The following is a 26099-nucleotide window of genomic DNA, read 5'->3' as shown; positions in this document are numbered from 1 at the left end:
GAGGACCGAGCCGGCCTGGAAGATAGGGGACATAGAGAGTCAAAGGATGCAGAAAGGGAGGAGAGGAGGGTTGAGGAGGCAGAATCAGGAGATAGGTTGGAGAAGGTTTGAGCAGAGGGAAGAGATGATAGGATGGAAGAGGAGAGAGAGTAGGGGCAGTGTGGGAAGTGTTGGATGAGAGCGAGAGGGAAAAGGATACAAGGTAGTGGTCGGAGACTTGGAGGGGAGTTGCAATGAGGTTAGTGGAAGAACAGCATCTAGTAAAGATGAGGTCGAGCGTATTGCCTGCCTTGTGAGTAGGGGGGAAGGTGAGAGGGTGAGGTCAAAAGAGGAGAGGAGTGGAAAGAAGGAGGCAGGGAGGAATGAGTCAAAGGTAGACGTGGGGAGGTTAAAGTCGCCCAGAACTGTGAGAGGTGAGCCGTCCTCAGGAAAGGAGCTTATCAAGGCATCAAGCTCATTGATGAACTCTCCGAGGGGACCTGGAGGGCGATAAATGATAAGGATGTTAAGCTTGAAAGGGCTGGTAACTGTGACAGCATGAAATTCAAAGGAGGCGATAGACAGATGGGTAAGGGGAGAAAGAGAGAATGACCACTTGGGAGAGATGAGGATCCCGGTGCCACCACCCCGCTGACCAGAAGCTCTCGGGGTGTGCGAGAACACGTGGGCGGACGAAGAGAGAGCAGTAGGAGTAGCAGTGTTATCTGTGGTGATCCATGTTTCCGTCAGTGCCAAGAAGTCGAGGGACTGGAGGGAGGCATAGGCTGAGATGAACTCTGCCTTGTTGGCCGCAGATCGGCAGTTCCAGAGGCTACCGGAGACCTGGAACTCCACGTGGGTCGTGCGCGCTGGGACCACCAGATTAGGGTGGCCGCGGCCACGCGGTGTGGAGCGTTTGTATGGTCTGTGCAGAGAGGAGAGAACAGATCGGTCTCCACCCTTACCATTTCGGGTGGTGAAAAGCTTAAATCGTCTGTGTCCGTCCAAGAGTCGTGTTTTCTTTTCGGGATTGGTTCTCGATTATGTTTGGGTGTTGCTTGTTTTCATAATATTTGTCAATACATTTCTCTAGCTTTATGATTTGTTTTGTGTTGTTATCCAGATTTAAGGTTATTACCCACCAGTTTGTGAAGCGTTAATATTTAGACTAACTTACTGATATTGAGTATTACATGCTTATCTCGAGGTGCTCTACACTGCTCTGTTTAGTCCACCATCTTGCTGACTGGGACTACTGTGACTTCGATAAACCCATATGGCAGTGCTCTGCGGTTTTGGAAAAGGGATTTGATTGGTCAGGAATAAAGGGTCCTACTCCCAGAGCTGCTCAAATCAAATGTTTTCGTTGCAAATCTCTTTCTACAAATGTACAAAACTTTTTACAAGCTTACGAATATCTTGGTAATGTGACAACAGTGACAGATCTCCGAGCATGTGCAGATTTAAAATCTGCAAGTGTATTTTTGATTCACAATAGAATAGTCATACTTGTAAATGTATTTGCAATCATTTTGAAAATAAATTATTCTTGCAAGTCTTATTGAATGGATTCAAATGTAAAGTTACACGTTTGCGACCGTTGTTAAATCTTTAACACATCATGATACAAGCTTGCAAAATGCAATAACTAATTTACGAATCGTACTTGCAACCACGAATCTCAATGTGTGACCACGAAATTCAAAATACTAACTTGCGTAGTTCTGTCATCAGTATAATCCAATATAGAAGAGAGTGGTTTCGTCAATCTAGCACATTCTTAGCTGGATTTTAAGCTAACTTTATAAAAGTAATCTAAAATAATTGACAGATTTTTATAGATTTTAAACTAAAAACACTTTCTCTTTGTCATGTATGGACAAGGTTAATATAAACTGAAAGGTGAGTTACTAAAGAGTTCAGGTGCTCTGTTTGACATTCACAGTGGTGGGGGCAGACGTTTTGATCAAGAGAGACCTTTAGAAAATCTGCATATTTTCTCTAACATTAAACATACAAATATGTATTTTCAAGTTATAAAGATTTTGAAATCTTATAGTTAGTAATTGTATTCTTTTGATTATACAATATTAATAAAGCATATAACTAATTTAAATTCTTATTCATACAGTTTTGCTAAATAGGAAATACTGTACATTAAAAAATATTTCATATTTGTACTGTGTACTTGAAGCTTGACTACACCTCAGATATGTGTAACTATTTTTACCAGAAAGGTGAGATTTGAACCTTTCTTGGAGTACACAGAATTTTTTTCAAAATATTTTAATCTCACTTTCCACCAACGATCTAAATATACTTTTCTGCAACCTGTGTCACCCAATGTGGTACGGATCTGCTTCTTTTATACCTTATAACTGGAACCTCCATCAGAAGCTAACCAGCTAACTAGTCACTAGCTAGTAGTCATTGTTAGCCACGGCTAGCTATCTTAACCTTAAGCTTGGACACCAGCCAGCTTTAGCTCGGCTAATACCTGCCAGTCTGCACAGCGCGATATCATGCCAGAGCATACCGGATTGCTTTTCTCCACCACATCACCGGATTCTTGTCGCAAGCTCTGGGCCATTACACCGGCTCATTGCAGCCAGCTAGCTACAACCGAGTGGCTACTGCTGGCTAATGCCTCTGTCCCAAAGCAAGCACCAGTTAGCCTTGAGCTAGCCTCCAGCTAGGCCCATCTCCCTAAAAAGGTATACCCGCTAATTCGTGGGCTACAATACCTTTTTTGCCAATTGGCCTGGACCCTTTATTGCTGACACGGAGCCAATCCATTATGACTGGTCTGCCGACATAATCATCCGATGTGGTTTCAACAGGCTTTTCCATTGCGATGTTGCCGGTGACCCATCTGCTAGCCCCGGCCAGCTAGCTTTCTGAACGTTGTGCCTCCCGCCCGCCTAGCATAGTAGTGACTACCGAATGGCTCCCTGACTCACATGTTGCTGCTCATTGGACCCTATGATCACTCGGCTACACATGCCTCTCTCTAATGTCAATATGCCTTGTCTTCTGCTGTTTTATTTCACTGTAGAGCCCCTAGTCCAGCTAAGCATGCCTTAGATAGCTCCTTGCCACACACCCACACATGGGGAGAACTCACCTGGCTTAGCTGGTGTCTCCAGAGATGCAAGGTCTCTCATCATCACTCAATGCCTAGGTTTACCCCAACTGTACTCACATCCTACCATACCCTTGTCTGTACATTATGACCTGAATCTATTCTACCACGCCCAGAAATCTGCCCCTTTTATTCTCTGTTACCAACGGACTAGATGACCAGTTCTTATAGCCTTTAGCCGTACCCTTATCCTTCTCCTCCTCTGTTCCTCTGGTGATGTAGAGGTTAACCCAGGCCCTGTAGCCCCCAGCATCACACCTATTCCCCAGGCACTCTCATTTGTTGACTGTAACCGTAAAAGCCTTGGTTTCATTCATGTTAACATCAGAAGCCTCCTCCCTAAATGTGTTTTATTCACTGCTTTAGCACACTCCGCCAACCCTGATGTCCTAGCTGTGTCTGAATCCTGGCATAGGAAGGCCAACAAAAATTCTGAAATTTCCATCCTCAGCTACAACATTTTCGGTCAAGATAGAACTACCAAAGGGGGAGGAGTTGCAATCTACTGCAGAGTTCTGTCATACTATCCAGGTCTGTGCCCAGTTCGAGCTTTTACTTTTAAGAATCCACCTTTCCAGAAATAAGTCTCTCACTGTTGCCGCTTGTTATAGACCCCCCTCAGCCCCCAGCTGTGCCCTGGACACCATAGTGAATTGATTGCCCCCCATCTATCTTCAGAGTTCGTACTGTTAGGTGACCTAAAGTGGGATATGTTTAGCAAGCCGGCAGTCCTACAATCTAAGCTAGATGCCCTCAATCTCACACAAATTATCAAGGAACCTACCAGGTATAACCCTAAATCCACAAACATGGGCACCCTTATAGATATCATCCTGACCAACTTGCCCTCTAAATACTCCTCTGCTGTCTTCAACCAGGATATCAGTGATCACTGCCTCATTGCATGCGTCCGTAATGGTCCCGCGGTCAAACGACCACCCCCATCACTGTCAAACGCTCCCTAAAACACTTCAGCGAGCAGGCCTTTCTAATCGACCTGGCCCGGGTATCCTGGAAGGATATTGACCTCATCCCGTCAGTAGAGGATGCCTTTATTGATGCCTTGTTCTTTAAAAGTGCTTTCCTCACCATCTTAAATAAGAATGCCCCATTCAAAAAATGTAGAACCAAGAACAGATATAGCCCTTGGTTCACTCCAGACTTGACTGCCCCTGACCAGCACAAAAACATCCTGTGGCGTACTGCATTTGCATCGAATAGCCCCCGCGATATGCAACTTTTCAGAGAAGTCAGGAACCAATATACACAGTCAGTTGGGAAAGCTAAGGCTAGCTTTTTCAAACAGAAATTTGCATTCTGTAGCAATAATTCCATGAGGTTTTGGGACACTGTAAAGTCCATGGAGAATAAGAGCACATCCTCCCATCTGCCCACTGCACGGAGGCTAGGAAACTCTGTCACCACCAATAAATCCATGATAATCGAGAATTTCAAAAAACATTTTTCTACGGCTGGCAATGCTTTCCACCTGGCTACCCCTACCCCGGCCAACAGCTCTGCACCCCCCACAGCAACTTACCACGCAGTTGTAAATGAGAACTTGTTCTCAACTGGCCTACCTGCTTAAATAAAGGTGAAATAAAATGAAACTATACTGAACAAAAACATAAACACATCATGTAAATTGTTGGTTCCATGTTTCATGACCTGAAATAAAATATTGCAGATTCCATTTGCACAAAACTATTATTTGAATACTGTTAGTTAACATTTCTCCTTTGTCCAAATAATCCAGCCACCTGACTGGTGTGGCATATCAAGAAGCTGATTAAACATTATGATTATTACACAGGTGCATCTTGTGCTGGGGAAAATTAAAGGACACTCTAAAATGTACATTTTTGTCACACAACACAATGGCACAGATTTCTCAAGTTTTTAGGGAGCGTGCAATTGATATGCTGACTGCAGGAATGTTCACCAGAGCTGTTGCCAGATAATTTTATTTTAATTTCTCTACCAAAAGCCGCCTCCAACTTAATTTTAGAGAATTTGGCAGTATCCAAATGACCTCACAACCACAGACCATGTGTAACCACGCCAGGCCAGGACCTCCACTTCTGGCTTATTCACCTGCGGGATCGTCTGAGACCAGCCATCCGGTCAGCTGATGAGACTGTGGGTTTGCAGATTTTCAACACAAACTGTCAGAGACCGTCTACGGGAAGCAAGCTCATCTGCGTGCTTGTCGTCCTCACCAGGGTCTTGACCTAACTGCAGTTTGGCATTGTAGCTGACTTCAGTGGGCAACTTCTCACCTTCGATGGCCACTGGCACGCTGGAGATATGTGAACTGTAACTCAGTAAAATATTTGAAATTGTTGCATGTTGTGTTTCTATTTTTTTCAGTGTCGTTTTTGTTTATGGCCCTTTCATGATAATTACCTTTGGACATTACGTGAATTACATTTTAGATTACATTTAGTTACATTTAACTGGTTTTAACCTTTGTGTGTTCCTATTGTACTTAGATTGGGATCAACCGTGTATCAGTGATCCACAAACAGAAAATAAAATGATCACATAATCCAGTGATGATTTATACGTGAGGCACGCATGCACACACATATAATGGCCATGTGTTTGGTTGTTTTCTTATCCTATTCAATCATGACCACTAAATATATTTGCTTTCATTTAACAGAAAATAGCATAGTATGAGTATGTTATTAACTTTTGTATGCAGACTATAGGTAAGCCTAGGTTTGGTTAGCCTGTAATGTACCTCTATGTCTGAGTAAATCATTCTGCATCTCTCCCTGTATCTCTCTCTCTCTCTCTCTCATAGCCATTAACTAGTCTCCTATGAGTTCCTGCATCCACCCACGTCCTCCCCCACACTCTCCCAACTCCAGGTTGACCTCATCAGGAATTTTCAGATATTATGACGATTCTTTATATTCTATGGATCCCTGTGCTTTATTTAACTTTATTAGATTTCATGAATTCTCAAGCACATGCATGAAAATGGTGATGAATGATGAGCTGTAAGACTTTCTGTAGCTGATCGTTATTTTGGCTCAAGCACACAGCATGGCAGGTCATTCTATAATTTGCAGAATTTTCCATACGCTCCAAAAGATACACATTATTTTCATTTTCTTTGGAGGCACTGAAATAAATAAGGCGTGCAACACTGAAGACTCAATTTTATTGAAAAACATAATAAAAAGATAAACAAAAAACTAAAACAAAAAATCCATTATATCATTTTTTTAGGGGTATCACTGAAATAAGGTTTTTCACTACCATGAACAAAAATATGACTGTTTTTCATATCACAACTGGAATATGTTTTAAATTAGCCAGGATCAAGTTAACACACACAAGCGCATGGAACATCTCTCGAGTTAAAAACGTGGATTTCAAGACCCATTTTAGACCCATTCTTATTTCAAACATGACCATTGGCAGTGACATGATATGAAGCTAAAGGATAATGTAAATATAGCCTAATCCATATAGTTGTCTGACCAGCCTGTCATAGAACGACATTGAGGCAACAGTGGGTCAAAACAACCTTAGTTCACACTTTATGTCCGGATGCTAAATCATCATGTAACTGCATGTCAATTGTATGTAATCATTGTATAACAACTATGTAACAACCACTTGTCACATACTTAGAACAATGAAAAGGCTGTCGGTTCAATTACTATAATATTATTTTAGGGACACTTGGCTGAAACCAAGGTTATCAAATATTTTACATTAGAAATCCATCTAGCTATAATCCCATGCTTATCTCAAATCTATCTCTGCCCTGATTATTTTCATTAGAATGTATGTAATAGTTTTGTTGATTGGTTATTGTAACACTTTTACGATTTGATCACCTCTAAACCTTAATATTTGAGTGCAACAGTCAATGCAATATGTGACCTAGATATTTCTGAATGAATACTTGAGTAATCAGAACATCCTGTGACTGAAGATGAGCTCCAGCACCAGTAATGCATACATTGGCACACTGAGCCTGACGAACATTACTAATGCATTTCACACTCACTCACACATTCACGCACACACGCACACTCACACACACATACAGTACACAGACTCATGCACACATGCTTTATCAAATGAGATGCAAACACACACTCAATAGGTAAAAGTACAGCCATAGTGGATTGTTTCTTTCTTTTCGCCGTCAGTCTTTTTTGGAAGGCAGATCAGCTTTACACAAAGGTTTACCCATCCACTGGCTCAGAATCTTCACAAAGGATTCATTTTTCTATATGCCTCACTGCACAGCACTGAACAAACTTTAGAGTATGAAACACAGGCCTTTTGAAATGGAAATGAGCAATGATCAATAATTCTCCTGCTGTGAGATTGCACCTTGGACCTCACCCCAACCTGGATTTGTCTCAGAAGAACAAACCTGATAAGGTATATTTTCACAGAGAACTCTCACAAAAACTCAGATTACACCACCACATTTATCAGGGTATGGGATAAAAGGCTCTGCATCACTGGCATTGGCTGTAAACTGCTCTAGCGATTTGTGGGGATAGTAGACAGTGTACTTGGCCTCCCAGTCTCTGGTAGGCATGCAGTTCACACAGCCACGCTCTGATGGGGTTGCTTTCCTTGGCAGTCAGAGGTCTTTGTGGATCAAGCTAGACTCTTATCTGTCTGGCCTGTATGGTCTAACCCTGCCATCAACACCTAATCTCTCTTACTGCTGTCTGTCCACTGTCCACTACTTAAACATACACTATGAACCCACGTATACACTGTATTAACTCATATAACCAAATGCAAGCAAGGAGTCATGCATACACAAACCCATGCACGCGCACACAGACACACACACACACAGACTTACACACGCATACCAATAAGCACTCTGATTTGGAGAAGAAAAAACACACACACACCCAGAAATGCATAAGCATACATATAGATTGACCGACATACAAATGTCTAGAGAAACTTCAAAAGTGAGGAACTCTAATATAGAAAGCCTGATGTGTTCACCCTAGTCTTGAATCATTTGCAGAAAAGGGCCATGAGTTTTTTTTTATAATTTCAAGACAGGCGGTCATATGGCTGGTCCTTTTTATTTAAAGTTGACGGAAATAAGTCGAGTGTAGCAGACAAGTGTTCAATTATTGGCACATGTAATGTAGTGTTCAGATGTTCGAGTGGAAACGAGAGATGCCAGACTTTTAAAATTAGTTGTCATGATTTCATGAAAGCAGGATGGATGTATAATAGAGCATGTATGATTTCAATACCCACCATTGAAAATGGATTGCAAATGGTTGCAGGTAAAGTAATAAGCTTTAGAGGTTTACAGATAATGGCACATTTCCACTTGATGTCTGATGACCAAAATGGGACTGTTGGTCGCCAATGCTTGAAGTACATCATGCAGCATGATTTACGTTCAGTTTGTTAAACATCAAATGGATATGCCCTACACATAAATCACTCACTCTCACTCTCATAAATCAATCACTCTGTAAACCTCCAATGGTTATTATTACTGCTATGTCTCGCTTTGACCTCATTTTGGGAGATCACTAGCAATAATATCACTTTAAAATAACATTTAAAAAACGTATATAAGGGTTGTTGGCTGTATGAAACCCTACCCTGCATCTACCAAAGCCCTGGACAACGATGGCCTGTTTAGAAACCTCTCTGATAAGGGCATATTTGATTTGAATGTGAAATTCCAAGCATCGTGAGCTAGATCAGCAACTCCCTACAAAATATTGGTGTTAATCTGAAATCAAATAGTATCTGCATGCACAATTTCATGGGTTGGGGAGGGGAGGGTAGGGGGGGGTAGAACCATTGAAAACAATCAAACAATCAACAGCTACAGAATCTCCATCATTATTCTTTTTTAAACATTTGATTGTAAATGAAAAAATTGAATTGATGTCCGCACTCCATAGGTAGCACAGAAACATTTTTCATTAACACCCCTCCCCAGTCTTCCCTTACCCCCAGAAAGCAGCTGATTGTTCATCACGAACAATATGAAAAGAAAACACAGAAACTCCTCCACTTCCTCTGGCGTGTTGTCCTTGGTCCGTCCCTCCATCGCTGTGTACCCCCAACACTCTGGTGCATGTTGTTGTGTGGTGAGGGAATGTGTTTGTGTGTGTACTCAGGGTTGTGTGGGGTTAAACAGAGGAAATAACACCCATGCTAAACATACGACGTGGTCAGCAGAGACGGAAATCCACTCACATACAAAAAAGGAATAAGACACCAAACTATCCAACCGTGTTACTATCAGGTTTGTCTTATTAACACTGGGTACACCTGGAGTAGGTTATCTGCAAAAGTCTCTTTATATCAGTCTGCAATGGTTCCTCATCGTACTGTTGTGGTATATCCAAGGCAAAGGAGGACTGTTATAATCCTTAGCTGGGTAGACTCACAATGGTAGTTGAGAGTTTGTTTTAGAGTAGACACTGTTGCTCTGGCAGCCATGTTTATCAGCATCTTCGGTTCACAACAGGTAGCAAAATGGAGGGGTAAGGCTGCATGGGGTACATACAACCTTGCTCAAAGCCTGTAAAATGTGGAGGAATTCTTACAAAAAAAGGAAAAAGGTACATCATTCCTGTATTCCTCAACTGAACTTGGTCACCTTTTAAATTCCATATATTTGTAACCATATATATATATATATATATATATATATACACTACCAGTCAGAAGTCTTAGAGCACCTACTCATTCAAGGGTTTTTCTTTATTTTGACTATTTTCTACATTGTGGAATAATAGTGAAGAAATCAACACTATGAAATAACACATATGGAATCATGTTGTAACAAAAAAAAGTGTTAAACAATATATTTTATACTTGAGATTCTTCAAAGTAGCCACTGTTTGCCTTGATGACAGCTTTGTACACTCTAGGCGTTCCCTCAACCAGCTTCATGAGGTAGTCACCTGGAATGCATTTCAATTAACTGGTGTGCCTTGTTAAAAGTTAATTTGTGGAATTTCTTTCCTTCTTAATGAGTTTGAGCCAATCAGTTCTGTTGTGACAAGGTAGGGGTGGTATACAGAAGATAGCCCTATTTGATAAAAGACCAAGTCCATATTATGTCAAGAACAGCTGAAATAAGCAAAGAGGAATGATAGTCCATCATTACTTTAAGAATGTCAGTCAATGCAGACATTTTCTTCAAGTGCAGTCGCACAAACTATCAAGTGCTATGATGAAGCTGGCTCTCATGATGATCGCCACAGGAAAGGAAGATCCAGAGATACCTCTGCTGCAGAGGATAAGTTCATTAGAGTTACCAGCCTCATAAATTGCAGCCAAAATAAATGCTTCACAGAGTTCAAGTAACAGACACATCTCAACATCAACTGTTCAGAGGAGAATACGTGAATCAGGCCTTCATTGTCGAATTGCTACAAAGAAACCACTACTAAAGGACACAAATAATAATAAGAGACTTGCTTGGGCCAAGAAACACAAACAATGGATATCAGACCGGTGGAAATCTGTTCTTTGGTCTGATGAGTCCAAATTTGAGATTTTTGGTTCAAACCGCTGTGTCTTTGTGATACACAAAGTAGGTGAACGGATGTCTCCACATGTGTGATTCCCACCGGGAAGCATGGAGAAGGATGTGTGATGGTGTGGGGGTGCTTTGCTGGTGACAAGGTCTGTGATTTATTTAGAATTTAAGGCACACTTAACCAGCATGGCTAACACAGCATTCTGTAGCGATACGTCATCCCATCTGGTTAGCGCTTAGTGGGACTCTCAATTGTTTTTCAACAGGACAATGACCCAACACACCTCCACGCTGTGTAAAGGCTATTTGACCAAGAAGGAGAGTGACGGAGTGATGCATCAGATGACCTGGAATCCACAATCACCCAACCTCAACCCAATTGAGATAGTTTGGGATGAGTTGAACTGCAGAGTGAAGGAAAAACAGCCAACAAGTACTAAGCATATGTGGGAACTCCTTCAAGACTGTTGGAAAAGCATCCCAGGTGAAGAAGATTGAGAGAATGCCAAGAGTGTGCAAAGCTGTCATCAAGGCAAAGGGTGGCTACTTTGAAGAATCTCAAATATAAAATATATTATATGGTTATTACATGATTCTATATGTGTTATTTCACAGTTTTGATATATTCAGTATTATTCTACAATGTAGAAAATTATAAACATTTAGAAAAACCTTTGTCCAAACTTTTGACAGGTACTGTATATATACAGTTGAAGTCAGAAGTTTACATACACTTAGATTGGAGTCATTAAAACTCATTTTTCAACCACTCCACAAATTTCTTGTTAATAAACTATAGTTTTGGCAAGTCGGTTAGGACATCTACATTGTGCATGACACAAGTAATCTTTCCAACATTTTTTACAGACAAATTATTTCACATATAATTCACTGTATCACAATTAAAGTGGGTCAGAAGTTTACATACACTAAGTTGACTAATGCCTTTAAACAGCTTGGACAATTCCAGAAAATAATGTTATGGCTATAGAAAATTCTGATAGGCTAATTGACATCATTTGAGTCAATTGAAGATATACCTGTGGATGTATTTAGAGGCCTACCTTCAAACTCAGTGCCTCTTTGCTTAACATCATGGCAAAATCAAAAGAAATCAGCCAAGACCTCAGATTTTTTTTTCTGACCTCTACAAGTCTGGTTCATCCTTGGGAGCAATTTCCAAACGCCTGAAGTTACCACGTTCATCTGTACAAACAATAGTACGCAAATATGAACACCATGGGACCATGCAGCCGTCATAGCGCTCAGGAAAGAGATGCGTTCTGTCTCCTAGAGATGGATGTACTTTGTTGTGAAAAGTACAAATCAATCTTAGAACAACAGCAAAGGACCTTGTGAAGATGCGGGAGGAAACAGGTACAAACGTATTAATATCCACAGTAAAACGAGTCCTATATCGACTTAACCTGAAAGGCCGCTCAGCAAGGAAGAAGCCAATGCTCCAAAACCTCCATAAAAAGCCAGACTATGGTTTGCAACTGCACATGGGGACAACGATCGTACTTTTGGAGAAATGTCCTCTGGTCTGATGAAACAAAAATAGAACTGTTTGGCCATAATTACCATCGTTATGTTTGGAGGAAAAAGGGGGAGGCTTGCAAGCCGAAGAACACCATCCCAACCGTGAAGCATGGGGGTGGCAGCATCATATTGTGGGGGTGCTTTGCTGTTACTTCACAAAATAGATGGTTTCATGAGGAAGGAAAAATATGTGGATATATTGAAGCAACATCTCAAGACATCAGTCAGGAAGTTAAAGCTTGGTCGCAAATGGGTCTTCCAAATGGACAATGATCCCAACCATACTTACAAAGTTGTGGCAAACTGGCTTAAGGACATCAAAGTCAAGGTATTGGAGTGGCCATCACAAAGCCCTGACCCCAATCCTCTAGAAAAGTTATGGGCAAAACTGAAAATGTGTGTGTGAGCAAGGAGGCCTACAAACCTGACTCAGTTACACCAGCTCTATCAGGAGGAATGGGCCAAAATTCACCCAGCTTATTTTGGGAAGCTTGTGGAAGGCTACCCTAAACGTTTTACCCAAGTTAAACCATTTAAAGGCAATGTTACCAGATACTAACTGAGTGTATGTAAACTTCTGACCCACTGGGAATGTGATGAAAAACATAAAAGCTTAAATAAATAATTCTCTCCACTATTATTCTGACATTTCACATTCTTAAAATAAAGTGGTGATCCTAACTGACCTAAAATAGGGAATGTTTAATAGGATTAAATGTCAGGAATTGCGAAAAACAGAGTTTAAATGTACTTGGCTAAGGTGTATGTAAACTTCTGACTTCAACTGTATATATTTTTTTACAATTAAAAACACCATGGAGATGACAGACTATTTGGTTTATTTTGTCTAAGAAGGAGCATTAAATAAATGCATATACATAATTGCTCTCTTCATAACTTCATAGACCATCCCTCTGTTCATTCTTCCATACAGTATGCACATAGTTTTTTTTCATTATATTTTTTCACTATTGAGTTTCATCTCATCCCTCTGATGCAGTCTGGATTTCAAGACACCAGGGAGGTTTTACTGTAGATCCAGACAGGACGTTAGGGCTTAGACAATCTCATTGGCAGGGCTGAGTTGAGTCTGTGTTGGGTTCTCTAGGGCTCAGTAACTGGGTCTCAATAGGTCCATTGGGGCTCACACCCCTCACTCCTCCACCATTGAGTGTCAGGAAGCACACAGTCTCTCTGGGCGGTGAAGGGGAAAAGCTGCCGCTTTCTTCCTGCTTCCTGTTGGCCAGAGTCAGAGCCCTGAGATTCTCCTGGGCCTCTTCCAGGATAAGGGCCATCTCATTCTGCTGCTTGCCCCCCGTAGAGGAGGAGCAGGAGGTGGAGGCGTGGTGCAGCGTGATGAGGGAGCATCCTCCTCCTACTTCCATACTGGGCGTGGCGCTGCAGGTGGCTGAGCCTGTGGTGGCCGTTTGCAAACAGGAGATCTCATCCTGGTTGCCCTGGACCGAAGGGATGATGGGGATGGAGCAGGTCTGAAATGGAGGAGGTGATGAGAGGCTGGGATGTCTGGGGCACCTGAGGTTCCTGGTCGAAGTGGAGATATCATGGTCCTGGCCCTGGTCCAGAAGACTGCAGCGCACCTCCACCCTGCTCTCCCATGACCGCTCAATCAACATGGGGGGTTGCATATTTAGAAAGGCATCCTGTCGCGGGTCGCACCCAGCCCTCACAATCTGGTACCTGAAGGAGGGAAGAGAGGCAATACAGACAGACAGACAGACAGACAGACAGACAGACAGACAGACAGACAGACAGACAGACAGACAGACAGACAGACAGAGAAGGAAATTACAATTGCTGTCAATTCCCACATGTGTACTCATTTCACTTCAAGAAAAGGTCATGCTTTGAGTTTCATTTTAACTCAAGCCTTTAAAGCAACTGCCCAAACAAAACAAGGATACTCAGGGAGACAAAATTCACCTTGCCATCTCAGAGGCATGAAGAGCACACAAAGAAAAAGATGAGCTTGACATTTCTCTTTCATGTCTTTATCTAGTCAAACTCTCACAAAGTATGAACTGGATTATTAGTTGGGAGAGGTAAGAGGGAGTTCAGACACTATATTATTCATTTGACACATGAAATGGGGATACTTTAATAAATGGAGCAACCATGAATATTTAATTCAGCAAGAATGTGTTTGACACATCTGAGTATCTAGGATTATTAATTTAATAATCAACGATAAATAATATCCCATTAATATCGACATTTGTTCATGACTTCACAAAACACTTTCAAAGTGATTGTGTTGTGAATATCTAATACAGATTTTTTTTTGCTCTCTCTTCTTTTTCTCTTTGTGACGTGGCATAAGCTACCTCACAATAGAGCAACACATCCTCTCTGAAATATCAGTCTGAATCGAGGAACAGTCTATGGCTCCCAGCTCATTATCTTTGTATACACTCTTAGAAAAAAAGGTTCCATATAGAACCAAAAAGGTTCTATCACTTTCACATCTGAAAACCTTAAAAGTTCTATATATAACTATTTTATGGGGTTCTTTGGTCAGAACTCTAGGGGTGCTTCTTCACTGAACGTAAAATGGTTCAATATAGAAGCCTGTGTGGTGCAATTGATAAATATAAATATTTTTATGAATATAATATATTAAACTATTAAATAATGGACAAAATAATGCCAGCATAGTTTTCAGATTGTATTGTCATTATATGCAAACATAGTTAGGAAATATGCACTGGTGGCCAGGGAGGAATCTTTGTTTGAATGCTGGAACAGTATAGCAGTCTATGTGTTGTTGCCTGGTTGGTTCCTGAGAAGAACAAAAAAGGAGCAAAAACATGAGTGAATCTTCAGAAATTAACATGAGTTAATATGCCAAAATAAAGACAAAAATGCTATGCAGACATGTAATTATTATTAAAAAAATGTTATTTTTCACATGCGCCGAATACAGTGAAATGCTCACTTACAAGCCCTTAAAGAAAGTGTGTCCCCTCATGCCCGGAGGGAAGCAAAAGTCACTACCCTACCTATGAGACGATCGTCTGAAGAAGTAGACCAAGGTGCAGCGTGGTAAGTGTTCATGATCTTTAATACACAGAACACCAAAAGGAATAACGAACGTCACGTTCTGCCGGCTTCACAGAGCTAACAAAAAACAAGATCCCACAACATAGGTGGGAAAACAGGCTACCTAAGTATGATTCCCAATCAGAGACAACGATAGACAGCTGCCTCTGATTGGGAGCCACACTCGGCCAAAACCAAAGAAATACACACAGCTTCTACTGCGCTGGAAATGTCCGTTAGCTATTCCAAGCATAGCGGGCTCCATTGCAACTAACTAGCTGGCTAGAGATAGCTTGGTTTCCATTTTTCAACAATGTTTCTAATCATTAATGCTTACTGGTATTGGATCTCACGCGTTCACTAGAAAGGGATTCAAATTATGTGAACAAGTACAACATTACAAGTTTTTTCCCGAGATGTGAGATGATTAATTTGTTTTCTGTAATATAGCTTTGAATCATGATATTTTGTACTGTTGAGGAAAATAGGCAGGTTTTTCGACTCAAATCCTGACTTTTGAAAGGATTGCGTGATGATTAGCTTAGCAGCCGTGTGACGCAGCATGACAATGTGAATGCAATTGGTCGACATTAAGCTAGGTGGAGTGTTATACTGTTCTCCATTTATTTGCCACTGGGATTCCTATCTCGTCCTTTCCAAGTATCTCTCGCTAGATACTCTAGCAAGCTAGCTAATAATAACTAGTTTGGTTGATGCAATCATGCTAACATTAATAATTTACATTAATAAATGTATTTGGCAAAAATAAAAAAGGTTAAACGATCTGCTGCTGCTACCCAAGGCCAAGGGGCACTGAAGTTTCTGAAAAGGTTAGTCCAATAATGTTCGTTGGCATATTATTTTATTTCCACTGCTGGTGATTATTCACAAATGTTTGGGGTGCAAATTTCAGTCTTAAAAGTTTAAAAAAACTACAAATTCTGCTACAGAGCTGTCTACACCGACAATATGAACACATTTCTCCAACCATAACATATGGATGGCCAATGCATAAAGAGAGAATTGATGGATTCCAGCACCATCATAACTTTCACAAATACAGAGACAAGCAGCCATCACGGTGTCTGTCTTTTTCAACTAGCTAGTGCATAGTGAAACCTACAGTTATGAACTGGTAAGTCAGGCTTAGTTGGAATACAGTGCAATAGAATGAGTGACATTAAATGAATTCTACTTCATGGAAAGGGGATATTCATTTCAATTCACTTTTTCAATGTAGTTGATGTAATCATTCAATATATCAATTTGACAGGAAATCCGTTCCTACAGTTCAGTGCCAGGGAACCAACATCTGGTGGGCCAGATGGAGACCAGGAGGAGGAAAAAAGCATCATAGGAGGACAGGCTCATTGTAATGGCTGGAATGGGATAATTGGAACAGCGGCAAACATGTGGTTTCCATATGTTCCATTTATTCCATTCTTGACATTACAATGAGCCTGTCCTCCTATAGCTCTTCCCACCAGCTGCCACAGAAGTCTACTGTGTATAGTGATGAATGCATCCCTGCCTTAACTACATCTTACAGAATGAATAATTGCAAAAGAGCACTGTAATTAGAGGAACAAATAATAGATTTTATGAGATAAAATTCACATACTTTTCTACATTGAAACCTGTCTTTTTTATTTTTACATAGAACCTTTTTGGTCAATTCAAATGTTAAATTCTATTGATCCACCAGGCATCAATTGCTATTCCGGCATGAAGATGCAAGAGGACTGTGCTTGCAAATATCGTACCAATAAGATTGTTATTTTTCAATTTATTAAGGTAAGCAAAATTGATTATTTAATTCAAACATATTAAGCCATAATCACACGATGGGGAAAAAAAGGTGCTATCTAGTACCTTAAAGGGTTATTCGCCTGTCAACATAGGGGAACCCTTGGAAGAACCCTTTTTGGTTCCAGGTAAAACCCTTTTGCTTCCATGTAGAACCTTTTACAAAGAGGTTTCTACATGGAACCCAAAAGAGTTATACCTGGAACCAAAAATGGTTATCCTATGGGGACAGCCAAAGAACCCTTTTGGAACCATTTTTTTCTGCGAGTGTAGGCTAGATATGTTTGTTACAGAATAAGCTAACGTTAGACAGGAAAAAGGTTAGGCTACTTTAATTAACCACTTTACAAGATAGCTTTCTAGGTAGCTAACGCTTACAAATAAATGTGCATTTTTCTGATTGAATATGGCAAATAAAGCTATAGACTACAGCCTGATAAAATTAGCTAATTGTCACTTTATTTCTGTATTTCATTGAGTCAGATGAGGGGACTATGTTTCATGAAGCAATTAGAATACTTTTGTTGCTGACCTCTGTGGAATGCATGTGATGTTAAGTGGGCTGACTGAAAAAGTATGTAGCTATCAAAATGATTTATAACACATTATTTGTAATAAGTATTGGTATTCAATAGCCAATTTATTAATTACGTTACTTTTAAAACTATCTATATTTAGCTCAGTTTGGCATTAACCCAACTGGGGATCTCTGACAACAACTGCTTGTAAGTTGTTCTTGTTAATCATAACATCTCCCTCAACCTGTCCCTCAACGTGATCAAGACAATGGAGATGATTGTGGACTACAGGAAAAGGAGGACAGAGCATGCCCTCATTCTCAACGATTTGGCTGTAGTGGAGCAGGTTGAAAGCTTCACGTTCCTTGGTGTCAACATCACCAACAAACTATCATGTTCCAAACACACCAAGACAGTCATGAAGAAGGCACAACAAAGTCTATTCCCCAACAGGAGACTGAAAAGATTTGGCATGGGTCCTCAGATCCTCAAAATGTTATAGAGCTGCACCATCGAGAGCATCATGAGTGGTTACATTACTGCCTGGTTTTGCAACTGCTCGGCATCCGACCGCAAGGCACTACAGAGGGTAGTGCGTACAGCCCAGTACATCACTGGGGCCAAGCTTCCTGCCATCCAGGACCTCTATACCAGGCGGTGTCAAAGGCCCTAAACATAGTCAAAGACTCCAGCCACCCTAGTCATAGACTGTTCTCTCTGCATGAAAAGCGGTACCAGAGCGCTAAGTCTAGGTCCAAACGACTTCTTAACAGCTTCTACCCCCAAGCCATAAGACTCCTGAAGACCTAATCAAATGGCTACAGAGAGTATTTACATCGCCCCCCTTTTACACTGCTGCTACTACTCTCTGTTTATTATCTATGCATAGTCCCTACACGTACATATTACCTCAATTACCTTGACTAACCGGTTACGCCACACAATGACTCTGTACCAGTACCCTCTGTATATAGCCTTATTGTTGTTATTTAACTGCTGCTCTTTAATTATTTGTTATTTTTATTTTTTGTTTATTAATAATATTTTACTTAATAACACTTATTTTTCTTAAATCTGCATTATTGTTTGAACACTGTTGCCCATGCTTCCGTGAAAGTTTCCCATGCTTCCCATGTTCAATGAACCATAAACAATTAATGAACATGCACCTGTGGAATGGTCGTTAAGACACTAGCAGCTTACAGACAGTAGGCAATTAAGGTCACAGTTATAAAAACTTAGGACACTAAAGAGGCCTTTCTACTGACTCTGAAAAACAGCCACATTGGACTGAGACTGTTGTCATTGCAGGCAATCTCAATGCTGTGCGTTACAGGGAAGACATTCCCCATTCCCCCCAGAAATGTCTGGGAACTTGACAGTGAGAGGACATTTCCTTTTTTGCTGAGTTTATTTGGATCTCACATGTGAAAAGGTTAACAAAGAGCTGCAGTTTCTTTCAGAATGGATGGCAAGGAATAAGTTCAATTATAATACATTTTTCAAAAACTAAAGGCATTGTATTTGGGTCAAATCATTCACTAAACCCTACATCTCAACTAAATATTGTAAGGAATAATGTGGAAATTGAGCAACCCTGGATTGTAAAACTGTCATGGTCAAAACATATTGATACAACACCATCTAAGCAACCTCTTGCTAGCTTGTTAGCATAACAAATTACTAGTTAGACATTTTACGATTTCGGGTGTGTTCGTAAATTCAATCTGGAGTGCCAAAGCGCTCTGGGTGTTAATAAATCCGCTCTCGGAGCATTCAGAGTGCTCACTAGTTGCTCTGGCTGAGGAGTAGGGTTGATCCGATCATTCAACGGCAGTCAAGCATCCAAGCTAACTGGTTAATGTTGGCGAGCAACATCCAGACACAAATGAGAGAACACCCCACTCTGACGATTTTTCTCGCCCTTGCAGAGCTGGTTAGGCTGTTTTTATGTTATCCAGAGTGTTGGTGACTGTAACTGTGCTGCTGGCAACAATTTATTTACACTTTTTTTGGCCAACGTTTACTGACACCGGCCACCGGCCATATTCAACGGGTGTTGATCATTAGTAAATTCCTCAGTTATTCTGCGCTCTGGCACACTCAGACGAAAGTGCTCTGAAATCAGAGTAGATAGTCAGAATTAACAATGTCCATTGAAACATACAACGACTTTACCACTTTTCTAAGAATTATGTGAATAATCAAGTCAAACGTTGGGTAGGTAGTTAGATAGCAGATAAGTAATATCTGCCTGGCAAGTTGGATGTATTAGTATCCAACTAACATTAGGTAACTAGCTAACATACCGGTACATACTGATGTAATGCTATGCGGTTCGTAAGGATAACGTAGCTAACAAATTGTCAGCCAACTTATTTGAAAAGTCATGACTTTATTAAATTGCTCAGCAGTTTTTAAACATTTGTCATAATTAGTTAAATCAATGAATTTGTGCCAGCTCTCGTCAGACTTCGGCTGCATATTTTCCTCAATTTTCTTCAAATCTGAAAACGTTATGAAGCCACCCCCATTTTCTGAAGAATTGCATTATGTCCCCTAAAAGCACGGAAATAGTGTACACTGCTTGTAGTGTACACTGCTTGTACGTGTTTTGGCCAATTTAGTACGACATCCGGGAACTTTTGGCATATCTATACTATGACCAATAAGCATACTATATACACAAATCACATCACAAATAGTACGGTTAGTGTGGTTATTATGAGTATTCGAACACAGCTATGGATTTTGTGTTGTCGATATGTGGTTGTAGAGTAGGGGCCTGAGAGTTATGAAATCTGTTGTGAATGTATTGTAATGTTTTTAATATTGTAAAACTACCTTAATTTTGCTGTAGCCCAAGAAGAGTAGCTGCTGCCTTGGCTAATGGGGATCCATAATAAATTCAAATGCTCATATTGGGTTTTTGAGCTAGCGCCCACTTGACTCCCATTCACTCCTTGTCCTAGAATCACCCAGAATGTACCACGTGGCCCATTGACGACACATGGGCAATGTACACAATGGACGTTAATAAGATTAGAATTTAGTTTCCCATCTCCTCAAATTGCTGTATATCTGTATAGCCAAGTTAAAGCTAACACTAGTAGTTTGGTCTTACTAACTATACAATGGATCATTTTAGATAGTTTTAGAGGACGACTAAACTGTTTTTACTAACACATACCTTGCTTCCTATTAATGTGTGTTTGCTTTCTCATGAGGCAGGCAAACCAGCCAGTCAGGAGAGGAAGGTTCCCATTAGATAACACAGCTATAAAGTCAGATTCCACAGACTGGAGAGGAGGGTGAGCAAAGAAAGAAACCATGTGCAGAGTGCAGAGTCAAACAACCAACAAGGTGCTGGGGCAACCAAACATAGTTGTTGAGAGTCGTGGTTGATGAGTAAGCTGTAGCTAGGATACCACTGTGACTGACAAGTAAATCCACCTGTCACAGAGAGTGTGAGGGTTACTGCTTGAAATCCGAGGCACAGGGTTGTTTTCACCTGACAAAACAGAGGCAAAAGTGCTAGAATTGGGATAGGTACTATGTTAACTTGTCCAATAAGAAACGTCTGCTTTATTTTCCATTGAAAAAGGTTTTCTATGACGTGAAATAAGGAATTTGTCTGGTAAACGCGTTCAGTGCTTCTCTGTTGAAAGTGGTGTGGAAAAGTACTGAGGCAAATGTTGCCTCGCCACATTGTTTTCCGGCGGCTCTGGACGTGACTGTGTTAGCTGTTGGTGGCTGAAATCCATATTACACTCTGGGGTAAGGGTTAGAACCCTAAAGGTTTTTTGCATTCACTAAGTTAATATACAGTATACAACCTTTTTTTAGTAAAGGGTCTAAATAACCTAAAGGTTATATATACAATCCCAAATAACCCTTTTTTCTAAGAGTGTAATAATTCATAATCTCTGACAAAGGTTAGCCGCTTTTGTCGCATCAATATGTAACTTTGAGTCACTCTCCTGTAATAGCCTTCAGAGATTTAAGAGCCCTCAAAGCTGATGATTGTCTTTTTTACTGAGGTTTTGGAATAAGCCCTGAACAAGCCATATTTCAACAGCAATGATATTGGGCAATGATTTCTGATAACAGGGATGTGGAAAATGCAATCAGCCTGAAAACATCCATGCACCCAACAGAGTGTGAATATACAGTGAGCTCCAAAAGTATTTGAAGTGACACATGTTTGTTGTTTTGGCTCTGTACTCCTGTACTTTGGATTTGAAATGATAATGACAAGGAGGGAAGACTGTCAGCTTTAATTTGAGGGTATTTTCATCCATATCGGGTGAACTGTTTAGAAACTATAACACTTTTTATACATAGTCCCCCCATTTTAGGGGACCAAAACCATTGGGACAAATAGTGTATATGTGTATTAAAATAGTCAAATGTTTAGTGTTTGGTCCCATATCCCTAGCACACAATGATTACATCAAGCTTGTTGGATACCTTTACTATTTGTTTAGGATGTTTCCATTTTTTTTTTGTAAATAAGAATAGAATATGTTTCTATACATTTCTACCCTAGCTTCCTGGGTCAGATATACAGTACAGTATGGTTTAAGGTACATGAGATTTTTTTTAAATGGTTAATTCTTATGATTTTTTTAACCTTTATTTAACCAGGAAGGGCTCATTGAGATTAAAATACATTTTTCAAGAGCACCCTGGTGTAAGGGTTTTCTTCTGACGAAGAGGAGTAGTATGAAGGATCGGAGGACCAAAACGCAGGGTGGTAAGTGTTCATGTTTTTTACTGAATAACGAACACTGAACAAAACAATAAACGTGAAGTAAATCAAACCGAAACAGTCCCGTGTGGCACAGACACTAACACAGAAAATAAACACCCACAACTCAAAAGTGAAACCAGGCTACTTAAGTATGATTCTCAATAAGGGACAACGATTGACAGCTGCCTCTGATTGAGAACCATACTAAGCCGAACATAGAAATCCCAAATTATAGAAAAACGAACATAGACAACCCACCCAACTCACACCCTGACCATAATGAAACAAAGACATAATAAAATAACTAAGGTCAGAACGTGACACCTGGAATATTAGGATTCCACTTTGTATTATGATCTATATGGATTTACAGAGATATCTATATGGGTTTTATGGCTATTTAGATAATACTGTAGTGTTTAATTATGGTTCATGAATGTAAATGACAAAGAGCTTGGGATAGTAGAGCCTGGGATAGTAGTGATGATTTTCCAAATTGAACTGATGAATGAACAAGCTATTGCAGCTGTCAGACAGGAGCGTTCCAGAAAATTCTGGGACAGACTATTGGCCGGTTCATTCAGGAGTAATATCCTGAGTAAATTAAAATTCCCTAAATAATTAGAAGACCATTAAAGATAGACAGAATAGTGTATTAGAATGATATTGACCAGTGATGTGTAGGCGCGTGGAGGGTGAGGGACTTACGACCCAGTCTGAAGGGGGCAGAACAGCCAAGGTCGATCATCAACGCTCCCTTATACTGTATAAGTGACCTTGTCAGAGGAATCAATTACAGTGATAATGACCTTGTAGAAAGGAGCCAAGTTACAGCTAAGGCAGGTACTTTGATATCTGATTTATGCTGAAGTATCTCTACACTCTGTCTGCAACACTTTCACTGCAGTGACAGACAGGTATTTGCATATTTGCCTCTGAATTCTTCACCTGAGGGATTCAGAGAAAGCCCTGAGAAACCTGACAGGCTTATCTAAAAATACTAGTAACAATAGAACACAAGTGGAGTTCTGTGTCCATGTAAGTCATTTTGGAGAGATAACGGCAGGTTTTCTGACAGGCATGGAAGAAGAGGGATAGCACTTCTTACTGGTTTGTTTGACTATTGTATGCAAAACATGTAGTTTATACATTCCTCCTCTCTCTCTCTCTCTCTCTCTCTCTCTCTCTCTCTCTCTCTCACACTCACTATCAGTGTGCTCTCACCTGTCTTCCTTTACCGCAGAGTCTCCATGGCAACTCAAGCTTGCACTTGAATGGGGATTCTCTATCTCTCTGCGCTATTTGTCTGTAATCTGGAAATAGGTCAGTCTTTCCACCTAATCATGTGCTTCTGCCTTCGGGTCAGCTGGAGCCCATGTCTAGCACCTGGTATGTCAGCAGAGTTAGGCAGTTCCCCTGTAATTGCTTATTCTACAAGCACTTGACAGTGGTCTGGTCACCAAGTTGTAGAGCACAAGACATACTTACAATATCAACCAATTAGTTGACTGGAACAGTCCCTGTAACACGTGACCAACCTTATCCACATTTCTAAAGCATTGGCCTCTATTTAGAAGTTCCTGCTCAGATGGAACACGCCCAGAGCCTGTCTGTTTTAGTGAGTCATGCCTGGTGTCAATGTCTCGCTGTTCAGCTGCCCACTGAATCCCTCCCCTCTGTAAGGCACTGACAAACTAAGAGAGAAGAATGGCAGCGCATGACTGTCATTGAAAAGACAATCCACAGGCGACAGGCCAAACACTCCTTTTGAGCTAATAACATTTTACTGCAGATCATAACATAACCTTATTTCCATCGTTGCTCAGCACATTGAAAAACAAAGAGAAGGAGCAAAAACCTTGTGTGCAGAGGGTCCCCTCCTTTATTCAGTTCTTAAAACAAGTTGCCTCTGAAATTTCTCCCCTTGAAATGAAATCTAAAGCTTTGTCGGCGCCGAGGCAACAGCGTTCCACATTCTGGGGCTTTTTTTAGAATGACTCGGCGAGGAGAGATAGAGAAATGGAGAGAGAGACAGAGAGAGAGTGAGAGATAATATGGGAGGAAGAGAGAGAGAGAGAGAGGGTGACTTGAAAAGTAGAGAATTACATGGAGAGGGAAGGGACTTGAGGAGGAGAGTGCGAGAAAGGAAACAGAAAGGAGAGAGGGAGCTCGAAAGAGAGAGAGAGAGAGAGAGAGAGGCAGACAGAGAGAGAGAAAGATAGAGCGAGAGAGAGCTAGAGCAAGTGAAGGAGAGAAAGCAGCCGTCGCCCTGTGGGATTTGGAGAAAGGGACTCTTGTTTAAAGAGTACAGGTGGATCCATAAATCAGAGATGAAAGCTGTCGGAGGTGTGATGACGGAGGCAAACATAAGGGCCGCACAGCCAGGGATAAGAGCCTGGTATAGGCTGGGCTCATTATGCACCATTCCTCCTCTTCAAAACAGCCACAGCAGTGCTTTCTCTATGCTACAAAATAATGACTCCGACACCACTGCAGCGAACGGAAACAATCTGAATGTACCTAAACTCTTGGAGTCTGTGGCTAGGTGTGTAATCCATTTTGTTGTGATATGTTGCTCTGTCAAAAAAAAACATTGTTTTATATGTTTTGCTTGGCACACTGGTTGGTAGGCAAAATTTACAAACAAATTAATTCTGAGTTAAGTCATGGTGGCAGAAGTAGTATTCAAGGTGAAGGACATGATGTACACATTTCGACTATTACTGCTAAATTGAATGACAATTGACATGTAGTCATTACTAAATGTATCTGATAAACCAACAGTTTAACTTACCCTTTCAACAATTCAACCTCCCTCTCAGATGACTCCAATTCCTGGAGGTGTTGGTAGGCGGGGCCAGAATGTTTGGATCCTCCAATTGGATTTCGTCTTCCTCTGGGTATGGGCGGAGTTTTACGAGGTACTGACCAATGGATGGCTTTACTTATCTGGTCTGGACTATGAGAAAGGGAGCTGCTTCTAAAATCAAACACAGGGACAGGGATCAAAAGTGATTTTTGCCACTTAAAGGTATTCTGTATGATACATCACATTAACTGTAGCCTACCATGGTTATGTTACTATCTCTATTGTGAGCCATCACATGGCTGTGGATGAGAAGATTTAACACCAGGAGTTCCCTCGTCCAGAAAATGAACAACTGAAAATTCACTATCCAGCTGCCAAAGGAGTGAGGATAGAACAATGCGATGCACAAATAGTTCCTAGACACAAAATCCACTAAAGAGCTTGTCAAGTTTCAAGCTGTTTTGGAAACATATCTTCACTTCCATTTGCTGAAAACTGTATCCAAATGCCCCCTAAGCCGACACAAAACCAATCATACAAACTGAGATGATCCTTTAAAGTCCACTTATGGCAGGGTCAAGGACTGTAAGCAAACAATATACAATCCAGCCACTGAAAAAAAAGGGGAATCAAATTGTTGTCGGATCTTAAAACGTAAAAAACAGGCGGGTGTGGATTAAGTCAAACAGACATAAAATGATTTGTTTATCTGTAATCCCAACAGACATGCATGGAAGGCTAAGGCACACACACACACACACACACACACACACACACACACACACACACACACACACACACACACACACACACACACACACACACACACACACACACACACACACACACACACACACACACACACACACACACACACACTGACAAGGAAAGGTAGATCTCTAGAGCCACCATAATGACCTTGTAATTATGCAGGCAGGTTGGTGTTCTGGCGAAATTCACAATGCGTT

The 26099-nt window shown here is 40.8% G+C and overlaps 1 protein-coding gene across 2 annotated transcripts in view; it reads right to left on the bottom strand.

Moving 5' to 3' along the window:
* Positions 1-6274: 6274 nt before the first annotated feature.
* Positions 6275-26099, bottom strand: part of LOC118399516 (pro-neuregulin-3, membrane-bound isoform-like) — a 510869-nt gene continuing 491044 nt past the window's right edge. For both annotated transcript variants that reach the window (XM_035795660.2, XM_052475466.1), the window contains exons 8-9: positions 25117-25302; positions 6275-13886 (exon numbers count right to left, since the gene is read on the bottom strand). In XM_035795660.2, the coding sequence (XP_035651553.1) occupies positions 13256-13886; positions 25117-25302 (817 nt within the window). In that variant the 3' untranslated portion in view covers positions 6275-13255. The remainder of the gene's footprint in view (positions 13887-25116; positions 25303-26099) is intronic.

The sequence above is a fragment of the Oncorhynchus keta genome, chromosome 2, assembly GCF_023373465.1.
Source record: "Oncorhynchus keta strain PuntledgeMale-10-30-2019 chromosome 2, Oket_V2, whole genome shotgun sequence".
NCBI lineage: Eukaryota > Metazoa > Chordata > Actinopteri > Salmoniformes > Salmonidae > Oncorhynchus > Oncorhynchus keta.
Note: the sequence above shows the minus strand (reverse complement) of the source record. Positions and strands in the feature narration are given on the sequence as shown.